Source organism: Microtus oregoni, unplaced genomic scaffold, assembly GCF_018167655.1.
Source record: "Microtus oregoni isolate MIOR12 unplaced genomic scaffold, Mior012 000024F_ref0000369, whole genome shotgun sequence".
In the NCBI taxonomy this organism is placed as follows: domain Eukaryota; kingdom Metazoa; phylum Chordata; class Mammalia; order Rodentia; family Cricetidae; genus Microtus; species Microtus oregoni.
The window spans coordinates 36,119,683-36,134,587 of record NW_024543083.1 but is presented as its reverse complement, the minus strand read 5'-3'; the positions used below and the strand labels follow the sequence as shown (position 1 = coordinate 36,134,587).

General features: G+C 38.6%; 1 protein-coding gene across 9 annotated transcripts in view; it reads right to left on the bottom strand.

Moving 5' to 3' along the window:
* Nek1 (NIMA related kinase 1) overlaps positions 1 to 14,905 on the bottom strand; it is a 554,120-nt gene that overhangs the window by 489,640 nt on the left and 49,575 nt on the right. For 7 of the 9 annotated variants that reach the window (XM_041673744.1, XM_041673745.1, XM_041673737.1 and 4 more), the window contains 2 exons: positions 13,658 to 13,821; positions 5,957 to 6,059 (listed from right to left, as the gene is read on the bottom strand). The exons of 1 other annotated variant lie outside the window; for it this stretch is intronic. In XM_041673744.1, the coding sequence (XP_041529678.1) occupies positions 5,957 to 6,059; positions 13,658 to 13,821 (267 nt within the window). The remainder of the gene's footprint in view (positions 1 to 5,956; positions 6,060 to 13,657; positions 13,822 to 14,905) is intronic. One more of the 9 variants, XM_041673741.1, reaches the window with a different exon arrangement.

Sequence of the window (14,905 nt, the reverse complement as noted above, 5' to 3'; positions counted from 1 at the left end):
ACTGCAGGAGCATGTGAAGGGCCAGTCCTGCAGATTCAAAGCTGCAGGTTCTCCATGACACAGGATAACAACAGGGTATCCAAGAGGAGCCCCAGCGAGGGCTCACTATTAGAAGTGAAGGACAACCAGCCAGACCAAGGACTCACTGCAATGAACACTTAGAAGTAAAGATGGTTTTTCGAGACAGGGTTTCTCTGTGGTTTTGGAGCCTATCCTGGAACTAGCTCTGGTAGACCAGGCTGGTCTCGAACTCACAAAGATCCGCCTGCCTCTGCCTCCCAAGTCCTGGGATTAAAGGCGTGCGCCACCACCGCCCGGCTTAGAAGTAAAGATGAATGGACTAAAAGGTTTACTGTGTAACTCACTGTGTCACACCATAGCTTCCATGACGATTTTTTTTTTTAAAGATTTTGTTTTACTTTGGGGGAAGGTTGCAAGGACAGAGAAGGGATATGGAGGAATGGGTAGATAAATGGAATTGGGATGCACGTAAAATCCACAAAGGAGCCATAAAAAGTTTAAAAATAATTATACTTGCTCAATTTTTATATTTCTACTACTCCCGAACTGCTTAAAAATAAAAATAGCATTGTCAAATTAGTCAATCATTAAAATAATATGACACATCTATCCAAACATGAAGAAAAATAAAAATTTTTCACACAATCACATCTTTGTAAGACGGTTTTATACATATACAGACCTAGGTTCTAAAAAAGTGACGCATCCTGCACTAACAGAAAAACTAATACTCCTAAAAGTCACTGATGGGCTCATTCTCTGCTTCCTGGCTGCTGAAAATGCAAGCAGCTATCACTTGCCTCTCTCACCAGCGTGAGTCAGAATACATTGCTCCTCCTGGAAGTGGATTCTTGTCAGGCATTTGGTCATAATGGAGAGAAAAACAAAACAGAAAACTAGTTCCAGAAATGAGATGGTTGCACCAATAACCTTGGCCATGCGGTTTGTAGGCTTTCATAACTGGTTTGTGGAAAGAATGTGAAAGGGTTTGTAGCTGTGGCTAAAGAAGCCTCAGAAAGCTGTGAGTAGAGATTTCTGAACATTTCTGGCAGGAGTATGAAAGCAGGAGGCTGGGAGGAACTCAAGAGAGTACAGGCAGTGGTCTTCAGTTCTGATGCTTTTCAAAAGTCTGACCTGAGACTCAAAGCAAACTTACATAAGTCCAGTGTGCAATGCACATTCCAGCAGACAGCAAGGGAGCTGACTTTCCTTTCTGTTGTAGTGTGGGACACTCTGATGAAAAGCAGCTTAGTGGAGGGAAGGGTCTATCTGGATTCCATGTGCCAGTGCATCACTGAAGGACGTCGTGCTTAAGAACTCATCCAAGGATTTGAAGCAAAAAACACGGAGGAATGCTGCTTGCCGGCTCACCCACTGGCTGGTTCCAGCCTCAAACCTAGCTAACTTTCTTAGATAACCCATTGCCAACCCATTACTTCTTGCCTAGAAAGGTATCACCCACAACTAACTGGGTCCTCCTAAATCAGTTAATAATCAGGGCAGTCACCTCAGAGGCATGCCTTTGGAGCAGCCCGATAAAGACAATTATTCGATTTAAACGTTTTCATGTAATTTTAGGCTGTGTCAAGGTTAACGCTACATGAGATAAAGTGATAGCAAGGAAAGATCCAACTAAAGTAAGACTGAAACACAGCTCCATGTTCTGTCCCTACAGCTTCTGATCATCAGACTTTAACAGGGTAGCTTCCCCCAAGTAAAGATACTTCTGCAACAGCATGTAGGGCTTCATTCTTGAATCGATTCCTTCAGTAACACAAGTTCGACATGATAAACATATCAGGTTTATGGCATCTCCCACATCATCTGGTCTCCTCTGTAACTTGGGGCTTTACAAACCACTGAAGAGCTTACTGCAGCGAACCTGACCCTTTTGCACACTGCCTAGCCTCAGTGGCTTTCTGGAACCTTTGTGCAAGGCTGTGTGTCTGCTGTACTCAGCTTTGTATCGTGCATGCCTGTAAAACCTGGAATCGATTAGGCAATTACAGGTTTTGTTGTCAGCCTGAGATGTGGTCTGACCTCAATGGCCCGTAGCTGAAGCACCCTCAGAGTGCCTGTGTAACTCAAAGTGTGAAAACATTAATTAGAAATATCTGGAACATTTCCCTGTTAAGGGACTATCTTTTCAAAGGAAAGTTTTTGAAATTGGTTCACATTATTATACCCTGGTCCTGTTGATTAGTAGGGTCTTGCTCTAAAGACATCTCTCTTGTTGTTTTAATAAGGACTTCAGAGGTTGCTCTTTAACCTTCGCAGCAATGACAGCCCTTGCTGTACAACTTTAACCCAATTAACCTCCTTTCCTCAACAAACTATTTTGACATCTCTCTTTTCTATTACAGTAAGCCTAGAGAAGTGAACAGGAAGCTTGCCACAGAACTGTATGTTCCACTGTCTTGAGTTTTCCTTTGCCAACGAAGCAATGCATGAAGTACTTATGTCCAGGCCTACCCACAGTGAGGATCTACTGGGAGTGTAGAATCACTCTTTGCTGAGGACATATGGCTGCTGATAGGTTTCCCATGTTCCACTAGAGGGCCCCACACTCACTCGCATATGGACACACTAGCTGGATTTAGTGGGTTATTATTTTTTTTTAAAAAAAAAAGACAAAGTTGAGAGGATGTTAGGGAGATATATGGTAATGGTGAATAGAAACAACCATATTTTATCATATTTTGCTATATCACTTATGATATATTATATTTTATTGTATATATATATATATGAAATTATGAGAAATAAAACTTTTAAGTCAAAGAATTGCTTTTAGCCATAACAGAACAATGGGTTAGATCTACACTAAAAAATTTTTAAAAGCTTTGGTAAGATAAAAGAAAACATGGTTTCCAATATTGGATAACAGGCAGCATGGGGTAGATCCTTCTGAGATGGAAAGCAAGGGAGATAAGTCCGAGCCCCATGACTGCCCCACTTGCCTGGTCAGAGCTTCTAGGCAGCAGCACAAGAGAGGAAATCTGACCACAGGTGGAGGTCCCTCCTAGTTGAGAAGACCTTGTCTGGAGATGGGCAAGCTAGGCTAATGGGATATTAGGTCAGAGAGCAGAAAGCTGCACAGAGGGAGGCTGAGAAGATGGAGAGGGTCTTCAGAGTCTCTCCCTGAGTGACCAACAGCTAATAAAGCCAGCGGTTTAATCAGACTGTGAGATGGAAAGTCCTCGGAAGCAGTACAGCACTGTACCCAGCATTGGTACCCACAGGCTCTGCCAGAGCAGAGGGCCACGTTAGCACAATCAATATTATCAGATGTGAGCTGAGGTAGAGTTCAGTAGGACAGCAATAGCCTATCCATAAAGCCCTGGGCTTATCTCCAGTACTGCAACAACAAAACAACAGGAGATGAGAAGCAGCAGGTCTGGATGAACGCAGCAGTATAACACACAGCAGAAGATAACGTCCTTAAGGACATGACAACGGAAACCACCCAGAACGAAGCTTAGAGAAAAAGAAGAGCATCAACGAGTCGTGGAGAGTCACAGCATTCTGGTATGTATACAAAGGTTAGAAAAGAAGAAAATGAGAAATTTTTTTGAAGAAAACAGTGGCTGAAAAATCTGAACCCATGAAACTAATGACCAGGAAGAAAACTCGGGAGCTATCTAATAATCAAGTAGTTCCAGGAACAAAGAACTTTCCTGAGTCAGAGAGGAAAGGGCATATAATATACACAGGAAAAGATAAGGAGGGGTAGCATCTTGTCAGAAGATAAACAGTCCCCAACCTATAGAATACACCCAGCAAAGGCAAACTCCAGGCTGTGGAGATGGCTCAACTGTCAAACTGGAGAATCCCTGAAGCAGGCTGGCTGGCTGCCAAGATCAGACATATTGGTAAACTCTGGGCTTGATGAAAATCCTCCTTCAAAAACTGAGGCAGAAGAGTTACCACAGAAGATTCCTGATAACACAGCCAGATGCACATGTGTTCCCATACCTATGGTAATGCATGCATAACACATACATGTGCACAAAAAGACAAAAAAGGTAGGCAAAATGTTTCTTTTCAGACCTACAAACGCAGGTTAAATTCACCACAAAGTATTATTAAAGTATAAGGAAAAAAGTAAAGACATTTTTCTCTACAAATTCTGCAAAGTACCTTTTTAAACAAAATACAAGAGGAAAGTCTCTAACATTAAGCAAAATAAACTGAAGATAGAATTACAGGATTAAGGTCAAACAGTAAGAGGAAAAGTCATTAAATCTTGATAGTTCTAGTAACTATTACTTTTTAAAAGATTCTTTAACTTTTATTTTAAATTATGAGTATGTGTATCTGTCTGTCTATCTGTGGGTATTTACAAGTGAGTGCAGGTACTGACGAGGCCAGCCAGAGAAGGTGTCAGATCCCCCGGAGTTGTAGTTACAGGTGGTTGTAAGCCCCTTGATGTGGGTGCTGAGAACCTAACTCAGAGCCTCTGCAAGAGCAGCAAGCACTCTAAACTGCTAAGCCATCTCCAGTTCCCCGTAACTGTTGTAAATAATAACCTACAACAAGAGTTGGGAAAGGTGGTGCATGCCTATAATCCCAACACTCAGGCATGAGGATCCTGCTACAGAGCAGTTTAAAAGCTCTTTAAAAAATATAAGCGATCAAAATTATTTCAAATGCTATTAACAGGGAGAAGACAAGAAATCATCTTGTCCCATCTAGAGAAGTGTCACAAACACAAATTCATTTCAGATATTAGGAAAGTAAATTGGAGAATATATGTTAAAAACATATAAAGAGTGGCCAATTGATAGAGGAAGGTCATTGGTTAATCAACAAACTGCCTTGGCCCATTTGATAGGCCATCCCTTAGGTGGGTGGAGTAGGCAGAACAGAATGCTGGGAGGAAGTGAGACAGACATGATGCCGCTCTTCTCCAGGGCAGACGCGATGGAGCAAGCTGCCAGGTGAGACATGCTGAATCTTTCCCAGTAAGACTGGTGCTACACAGATTACTAAATATGGGTTAGGCAAGATAAGTCACCACTTCGTGGTGCTACACACATTAATAGAAATGGGCCAAGCAGTGTTTATATGAATACAGTTTGTGTGTCATTATTTGGGGGCATAAGCTAGCCAGGCAGCCGGGAGCTGGGTGGCGGGAACGCAGCCCGCAGCTCCTTCAATAGCCAATCAATACTATTTTTCTATAATATAATCTCAAAGAGAAAAAAAATCTTATATTGAATAACTTAATAAACTTACAAAGTTACCAATTAGGAGTCTTTAATACATGTGTGGTAAGTCCAACAAAAATATCTTGAGCATATTCTACATGAACAGGAGGCTCCACAGGGAGATGAAGTGACAGAAGCAATTCTCAGTTGCTTTATGAACAAAAGATCAAAAGACATTTGCGGCACACTGCAACTATAACTACTGAGAATTTTAACTGCTTAGAGGATTACCTCAGACTTAATATGTTCTCAAATAAATGACTTAATTTTGTAATGGGCTTAACTGGATATTTTAAAGTAGTTTTATTTCTGATATGCTTTTCAACAAATACAGTTTCATATATCTGCACTCAAACATTTATCCCCCCTTTTTCTTCTAAAATTCTTTGCTACTTAAAAGTATTTTACAAAAAGCATTTGAAGGGGAAAAAAAATCTAGCAACTTAAGAACTTATTTCTCTACTAACAAATATCTGGATTATTATACACATTTCTACCCTTTTTAAAGAACAAAATGTAGAATAATAATGTAATTTCACCTTTGGCATGGAAGATACCAATAAAACACATAACAAAACAGGTTAGTAAGCAAAACACATGAAAATATAATCTGTACATTACTTTTGAACACCTTCAATATCTTTTATTAGACACAGACTGCTACATCATAATTCTTTTTACTTACAACACTGATATGTTCAACATCTGAAGAAAAGCTACCATACCACATGTCCTTCGGCCCGGGCTTTGTTCTGCATGGCTTCTCGTTTACGCTGCAGGAACTCTTCCACTCGCTTAGCTCTTTCTAAGGCTAGCTGCCCTTTATGCCTGTTTTGGACAAAGCACAGAGTCAACCATTTTGAGCGTTCATTTCCAAATTAAAATTATACTTATTATTTGCTTTTTTCCTTGTAGAACATGAAAGCAGAAACAAACACTTTCTTTGTAAAGAAAAGTGTGTATGTGTGTGTGTTGGTCTATTGTCTTAATTGCATCATTTACTACTTTTAAAAAGTAACAGCAGTTACTGGCTTTAATTTTTTCACATTTTAATATTTGGCATCTTTTGCTGACAATTAAGAAAAATGTAAACACATTGTGTAAAGACTGCAAATTAAAAAGTGATAAATATTTACTGAATACCTACTATGTGCTGTTCAGTTATCATGATAAACATGGCAGGTAGAAACAAACACACAAGCACACAATCTAGTGCCAGTAATCGCGAAATTCATAGCGACATCAAGGGTGGTTAAATGTGGAGAAGAGATAGAAAGACAAACGAGCTATTGTCTAGGTTTTACTTAGACTGTGGCTAATACGGCATAAAAACCTTCCTGTAGCTTTTTTGTTAGGGAAAATGTTATGCTCTGAAAAAATAAAGTCCGGAAATAATGTCCTGTCTGCTAGTGTTCCCAGTAACATTTTAAAACGTCTAATTTTCATTCTACAAATAATCATTTCTTCAACTTTTTTTTAAATCAACAACTTTTTACAAAATACCACATAAAAATATTTTAAATAAGAAATTTAGCTGTAAAAACTTAAAATCTGGGGCTGCTACTTTTACAGAAGACCTAAATTCCATTCCCAGCCTCTATGTGAGATGGCTTATAATCACCAGTAATTCCATCTCCAGGGGGTCTAATACTTATGGCTTCCACAGGCACCTACATTTAAAAATAAATCTTTGAAAAAAAAAACCTCTAAAATGTACTGTATTACATCCCCATGAGTGATGGCAGTCTAAAGTCCTTTACCTATTATTTAAAAGAAATTCTCTAAACTTCCATCACAGGAATTTTGTAGGTTAGGTAACATCTATAACTGCTTTAAGAGCCAGTTACTATGATGTTCAGCTATTCCTTCCAGATGGTTACTGTAGTTCCACATGACATTTCTGAAATCCAAAGCTATGTGAGCTTGAGTAGGTTTGTAATAACAAGAGATTAGTTCATGCCTCTGAAGGACACATATGCTATCCTCTCTCAGACATATATAATGCACTATAAAACTGAGATCAATTAGGGGCATCTGGTCTGAATTCAGCATGTCTCTGCATGTATCCAGGTAAGCTGGCATCCTGCTCTGCTACTTCCCTGTTTACACAAGGCTGAGCTCAAAGAGGGTAGATGGAGTATCATGCGGGGACACATCATCTGTGGGTCTTGGAAGCATAGTCCACCACCTGCAATTAGATAAAGCCTCCAATCTCTCTGCTTTGCATCACGATGGCCTTGACTTCAACATTCACAGAAGTAAAGCGTGTTTGTCATTCCAAGACATGGTCTGTGTAGCGTTTGACAGTATAACACGCCAACTAGCATACCCTACTAGAATTACTGCACAGTACGTCAGAACATGATCATATGGACAGCAACCTTGATTTATAGATTTGCACACTGCTTATGTATACATGACACTTTATATTTAAAAGTGTAGCTTCACTCAACTGCTATTTCCTCAGTTGGTTTAAATAAGCTGGCTTATATGACTGTCTATTTTCAAACACACACTTAAAATCTTTAATGATTATTTAAACATAATTTCTCTTCTCTTCTGATTTATTAAACAAAGAATTGCTAAGTGTCAACTATTTGTCATATCAACCTCTGAAGATGTAACGATGACCGTACTGGCTGCTTCTATAGCAACTTGACACAGGCTAGAACCATCACAGAGGGAGCTTCAGTTGAGAAAATGCCTCTATAAGATCAGGCTGCAAGGCATTTTCTTAATTAGTGATTGACGGGGGAGGGCCCAACCCCTTGTGAGTGGTGCCATCCCTGGGCAGGCAGTCCTGGGTTCTATAAAAAAGCAGGTTGAGCAAGCTGGTAAGCAGCACCCCTCTATGGCCTCTGCACCAGCTCCTGCCCCAGGTTCCTGCCCTGATTGAGCTCCTCTCCTGACTTCCTTTGATGAAGAGCGGTGATGTGGAAGTGTTAAGATGAACAAGCGCTCTCCTCCCCAAGCTGCTTTGGTCATGGTGTTTATCACGGTGACAGTCGCCCTGACTACCACAATGTCTAAAACAGAGTTCCAGAAAACAAAGTTTCCTGATGAAAATCACAGTTTGAGTAATTCTGTAACTTATGTTAATAATAATCTATGTTAATTAATAATCTAAATAATCTATAACACACATTCTTATGTATTAGCGCTCAGAATCTTTATTCTTTAAAGAAGTAAAAGTGTTAAATTGTGGGCACAAACTATCTATTGCAGAAGGCTCATGGGGATAAGGAGAAAAGAATTTACTTATTCGTTCTCTTCACTAAACTCTAGTAAGAATTCAGATGAAGTGGCCAGACACAGTGGCACATGCCTTTAAAACCAGCACTCAGGAAGCAGAGGCAGGCCGATCTCTGTTGAGTTCCCAGACAGTCAGGATTATGCAGAGGCCCTGCGTGGTGATGTGAATGAAAACGGCCCCCACAGTTTCAAAGAGAGTGAGTAGGACTATTTGACAGGATTAAGACCGGGGCCTTGTTGGAGGAAGTGTGTCACTTGGGTGGGCTGTGGGGTTTCAGAAGTCCAAGTCAGGACAGTGTCTCCCTCTCTTCCTGCTGCCTGTGGATCCATATGTAGACCGCTCAGCTTCCTTCTCTAGCACCATGTCTGCCTGCACGCCACCATGCTTCCCATCATGATGATAATGGACTAAACCTCTGAAACTGTAAGCCAGCCCCAATAAAATGTTTTCCTTTATAAGAGCTGGTGTGGTCATAGTGTCTCTTCATAGCAATAGAACAGTGACAAAGACACCCTGTATCAAAACAAAAACTAAACAAACACCAAAAAAAAAAAAATAGAAAGAAAGGAATTCAGATGCAAAGATATTGTATAGCACTTAGTATCAGGAATTGTCCTATATTACCAACAGTAGAACTGTATGTAACGACTCAGAGATATATAGGAGGAAACTAGAGACTAGATAACAACATACAAAGATGTTAAAAAGAGCTAAGAATTGTGGCAGAAAGGGATAAGGACATCAACACAGCTATGGTGCTGAAAGAGAAAAACTGTGGTGTTCTTCATTGGGAGAGTTATTCTAAGACAAGCCTTTCATTTCCTGTAGCAAAAAAGAAAGGGGGTGGGTAATTTTCTTTCCTTTTCTTCTTATAAATACAAGAAGTAGCAGCAGCAAGATAGTGGTGGGAACACCATACATTATAATCATGACTCAAATTTATTATTACAGGAGGAATTTAAAATTTTTGAAGGATTACAAGTACTTCAAGAGGTGAAAAAGCATAAAGTAGGCAATAGTCTAGGTAACAAATGATTCACTGCTTTCAGACACAATAGTCCAGTGACAGAAAGATAACAGGGAACAGAAAACAAGAGTATTCACTAAGCTTCCTTTCTACTTAAAGGTACCTAGTGGACTGGAATCAGGAGAGGGGGTAGAAAAGTAAAGCAGTTTAAAAACACAAATGTAAAGAGGCACAAAATCACTTCTTAAAAGGCAGTTGTACTCTACTTGAGGTCCCAATAGTCAAGAGGCTAATAGGTATGTCATTAAGACATAGATGTAAGAACAGTCATACTAGCCTAGTCATACTAGGAAGGCAGAGAAAAATAACACCATAAAGTGCAAGCAAACATGAAGAATTCAGTTTCAACTCCTTTGTTTTTACTAATAGATAAGTTATGGGACTTTCAAAAACTGAATTATATATTGCCTCAATTTTTTAATCTGTAAAGTAGCAAGAATACTACTATCTGTTTCACAGTGTTGGTAATAACTAAATTACTAATATGGTCAATCATCATGATTGATAGTTTATGTCCTACAAGGTCACTACTAAAACTGAATTAAGGAATACTGAGCCACTGATGCTAAGGAAAATACAATTAAATTCCTGCAAGTCTGTCACATTTGTCAGCAGAATAATTTATAACCTTGTTTTCTGTGTTCCTGTTTAAAGAAAATTTACTATATAAAGTTAATTCTTTATAATTTAACTCAGGAGCAGATATCACTATAACAAACATATGAATGAAGTTTACCTAAAATGTATTTATCGGCTGAGAGCTAGCTCTCTAGCCCTCAAAAGTATAATCTATAGTCTAATGCAGTGGTTCTCAACCTCTGAGTTGAGACCCCTATGATAGTGGGGGGGTTGACAGGTCCTTTAACAGGGGGTACACATCAGATATCCTGCATATCAGATGTTTACTTTATGATTCATAACAGTAGCAATATTACAATTATGAAGTAGCAATGAAAATAGTTTTATAAGATTGGGGATCACCACAACATGAGAAACTGTATTAAATAAAGGGTCACAGCATTAGGAAGGTTGAGAACCACTGCTCTAAGATGATAAGGTCCAACTTTTTCCACAGTTTAATATTCAAAATATATAGGCTAATATATTTTTTAAAGTCAGCTTCTATGCCAAAATTATCCTCAATTAAATTTCACGTTTAATTTTTATTTCCTAGTTTACAGAACTAGTTACCTAACCTACACAAAGGCCATAATAATAACTAGGTTCTAAGTATTCAAAGTTAACAGAAGCAAGGTATTCTAGGCAAAAGAAGACAGAAACAGTTAACAAACATAAGAAAAGCTTGTCTTCTCCTAAAAGCATATTTTAATAGAAAAAGTACATAACATGCAAGAACAGATGACAATGTAAACAGAAGCATAAAATTTCAAGAAAAAAATGCAAATAGAAGGGCCAAACCCAAATACACTCTAGTGGAAATGCAGACTGCCTCGCTGGGCTCATTACTGGATTGGACAAGGCTAAACAAAGAGTCTCTAATCTTGAGGGTATAGTAAAAAAGCATTTATAAACTGAGAAAAGAAAAGAGATACAAACACAGAGAGAACACAAGAACAGTGGAAAATTACAAAAGGTGCAACATGCATGCTGTGGAACATTAGACAGACATTGCTTAAAACAATAACGCCTCTGAAGACCCTGGATTCATGTCAAACATCACACCAAAGATCCGGGGAACTGAGAACAAGCTGCAGCAAATTCCCACATAAACAATCAGGAAAATCCTGCCATAGCCAAGCTTTGGGAAATCAAAGATAAAGTCTTAAAAGAGGAAAACACAAACATACAGAAGAGCATCTAAGAATTACATTCAACCATTCCCCCAAAGAAGGCAAAGAATAAAGTGAGGAAAATATTCAACTGCGGAAAGAAAAAAAAATACCCACTTAACCTCTAAACTCTAAATATTATTGTAACAAGAAGTGAGCTAAAGACTTTCTCAGACAAAACCTGAAGAAAGCTGTTGTCATTACAGCTGCTTTACAAGAAATGTTAAACCAAGTTCTTCTGAGAGAAGTAAAGAAGCAGCATGCAGGAAGGAAGAAGTGAAGATGAGAAGTTGTTTTACTTTTTCCTACCAGATACCAGCTTGTCTATAGTAACAGCAATGAAGCGGTAGCTTATTACATGTCTATGCATATCCATGCACACTGAGATGTAAGTGGCATAAATGACAGTAATAATATAACGGATAGCAGGGAGGAATTAGAAGCATTGTGAGGTTATAATGTATAAACCTAATGTAAAAGAGAACTTGGGTTTGTCTTACTTGTGTATTGCAAAATCTAAGACAACCTCTAAGGAAAAGTTTACAAAGGAAGACTGTAATTGAAATACTAAGAATGGAATGGATTCACAAAAATATGCTCAGTTTAAACGATAAAAATCAGACAAAGTATAGAACTCAAAAATAAGGAAGAAAGGAACATGGCACGAATGAAAAAACATGATGTGACACACACTAACCAGCATACATCAACAATCCCCTTAGATACCAGTGACACACACTAACCAGAATACATCAACAATCCCCTTAAATACCAGAGGCACACACTAACCAGAATACATCAACAATCCCCTTAAATACCAGTGACACACACTAACCAGCATACATCAACAATCCCCTTAAATACCAGTGACACACACTAACCAGAATACATTAATAATCCCCTTAAATGCCAGTGACACACACTAACCAGCATACATCAACAATCCCCTTAAATACCAGTGACACACACTAACCAGAATACATCAACAATCCCTTTAAATACCAGTGACACACACTAAACAGAATACATCAACAATCCCTTTAAATACCAGTGACAGAGACTGTCAGGAGTGGAGGTGTCAAAAGAAAGCCCAATTACTTACTGTAAAAAATCCACCTTAAATATGAGGTTATAACAAAGAAACAAATCAAAGACTTTGTCTTTAACACTTTAAAATCACAAGAAAAGGACAGGGTTTCTCTGTGGCTTTGGAGCCTGTCCTGGAACTAGCTCTTGTAGACCAAGTTGGCCTCAAACTCATAGAGATCTGCCTGCCTCTGCCTCCCGAGTGCTGGGATTAAAGGCGTGCGCCACCACCGCCATGCTCAAAAGGATAACTAAAAATTCATCGTGTGACCTGCTCTTCTGTAACTCATCAGAAAGTTTTATAGAATGGGAATTTCTAAGCAAACACATATGCATACTTGAAGAAAAAAAATTACACAAAGTACAGCCATTCCCAATTATCATCAAGTTAATTCAATGGAAAAAATCTGATGAAAAGGATCATGAAGAGATATAAATGGAGATGAATGTGAAGAGGAAATGTCTTAAGACAATAAAGAGAAGGTAGGAATGAGGAAAAGACAAAAAATAGATATGCTTTGGATTTTTTTTTTTTTTTTTTTTTTTTTTTTTTGGATTTTCGAGACAGGGTTTCTTCGTAGCTTTTTGGTTCCTGTCCTGGAACTAGCTGACATCAACCAGGCTGACCTCGAACTCACAGAGATCCGCCTGCCTCTGCCTCCCGAGTGCTGGGATTTAAAGGCATGCGCCACCACCGCCCGGCTATGCTTTGGAGTTTTATGAAAAGTGTAATTCTATTTAAATTTATGCTGTAATTTATTCAAAGCAAGTGGATGAAATTATTATAACCATATGCTGGCAGAAAGTTATCACATGCTCCTTTGAACAGTATGTCCTATCTAAACATTAAAATAAGCCACAATAATCAGGCCAACGTGAACAGCTACACATTTGTCATAATGTAATCAAGGGTCAAATTTGCACCTGAAGATTTATAATATCTAGGGAATAAAAAATGTTCTGTGTAAACACTGGAGAAAACACCAAGTGTAGATATGATAAAAGACAGAATTACACACAGGATGAATGCATGGATCATCACAATCCGATCTGTTTGCACTGGCTTGTTTAGGCATGGCCTTCAATTTTTTCAAAGCTTCTCTATGACATCAGCATCGGGGAAATGGTGATGACCTGCAGCCCCATTGGGAAACCCTGGATGAAGTTCAAGTGGAACTCCTCTGGCGATAAATACTCACAACGACTTTCACTACTTGCTCTGAAGCACAGCACCGCAGCTTCATGAGAGCACCTTTCAGCAGAGCCGTACCTTTCTGGAAGCTGGCGCCCGTATATGTCTCCTTTCCATCGCGCTTCATTATCTTCCGCTCTCAGTCGCTGCATTTGATCAAAAATGGCATGGTAATGTTCATACTGCCCTCGAGAAGAACAAGGTGATGGAGAGACAGCCCCTCCACTGCCAAAAAAGGGAGTCTGGGGATTAAACAAAGAATTCTTACGTGCCATGTTTATCTCGTAGGGCCTGAGAGGCCTGAGCCATCCTTAAAAGAGAAAGTCAATTTCTATGCTTAGCTTTAAAAATAGTAATTAACTAGTTTTAACATATTAATAAAAACACAGCCAAAAGTAAAATATTTTCCTACATAAGCAATCAATATTCTAGAAGTCTTGCTACTAACAGTAAAGAATAACAATGTGGCAAATAAAAACATTAAGATGTCAGTAAATTCACAGAAATATGGAAAAATCTAAATTATGAAGCTTTGAACTGTTTACATCCTACATTTTACAATTCAGTTCTATGAAGCTTGATATGCGGTTTAGAAGTCAAGAAGAATTTGATTGTCACAGTTAAAAATCTTATTTAACAAACTGTGACTTTTGATATACTCCAAATCTATTCTTCAATTCAAGTAGATACAAAGGTGAATACATGACTTACATATATTTTATATGCATACAGAACAGGAAAAATATATCTACTCTTAGTACTTTTCAAACAAGTTGAAAAAAAAAACACAAAGTAAAGCAGCATTCCAGTCTTATGGTGAATGAACAAAGGAGTGACGTAGTTACACCCTGAAGTAAGGAGATTCACAAACTACAAAGAAAATGGCCACAGGTAAAAATCTATTTTAAAAGTCTTGGAGAAAGATTATTTAACCTAGTTTTGATAATAAGGTTAAAAAAAACCCAGAAGAGTCAAGGTGACTAAAATAAAGTATGCGTGTGTTTGTGTGCATGCTGCACTGGGGAGAGGAAGGAAGTAGATCACAACAGAGCACGGAAGATAAGCAGAGCATTAGACACTGAAAAAGGCAGGCAGCATTTCTAAACTTTCCAGTGAACAGAGCATTTTAATATCATTAGGTCAATCCTACACACATAAGCAGAAATGAGAGACAAAAGCAGAAAAACTGGTAAGCGGGCTGCTGTTCAACAGTAAGGCAAGAAAACAAGAAAAAATGTCAATGAAAAGATAAATGCTGAACAGACTTGTTCATTTTCTGCAGAAATGAACAATGATAAAGGTAAAAATCTAAGGACTCAAGACAGA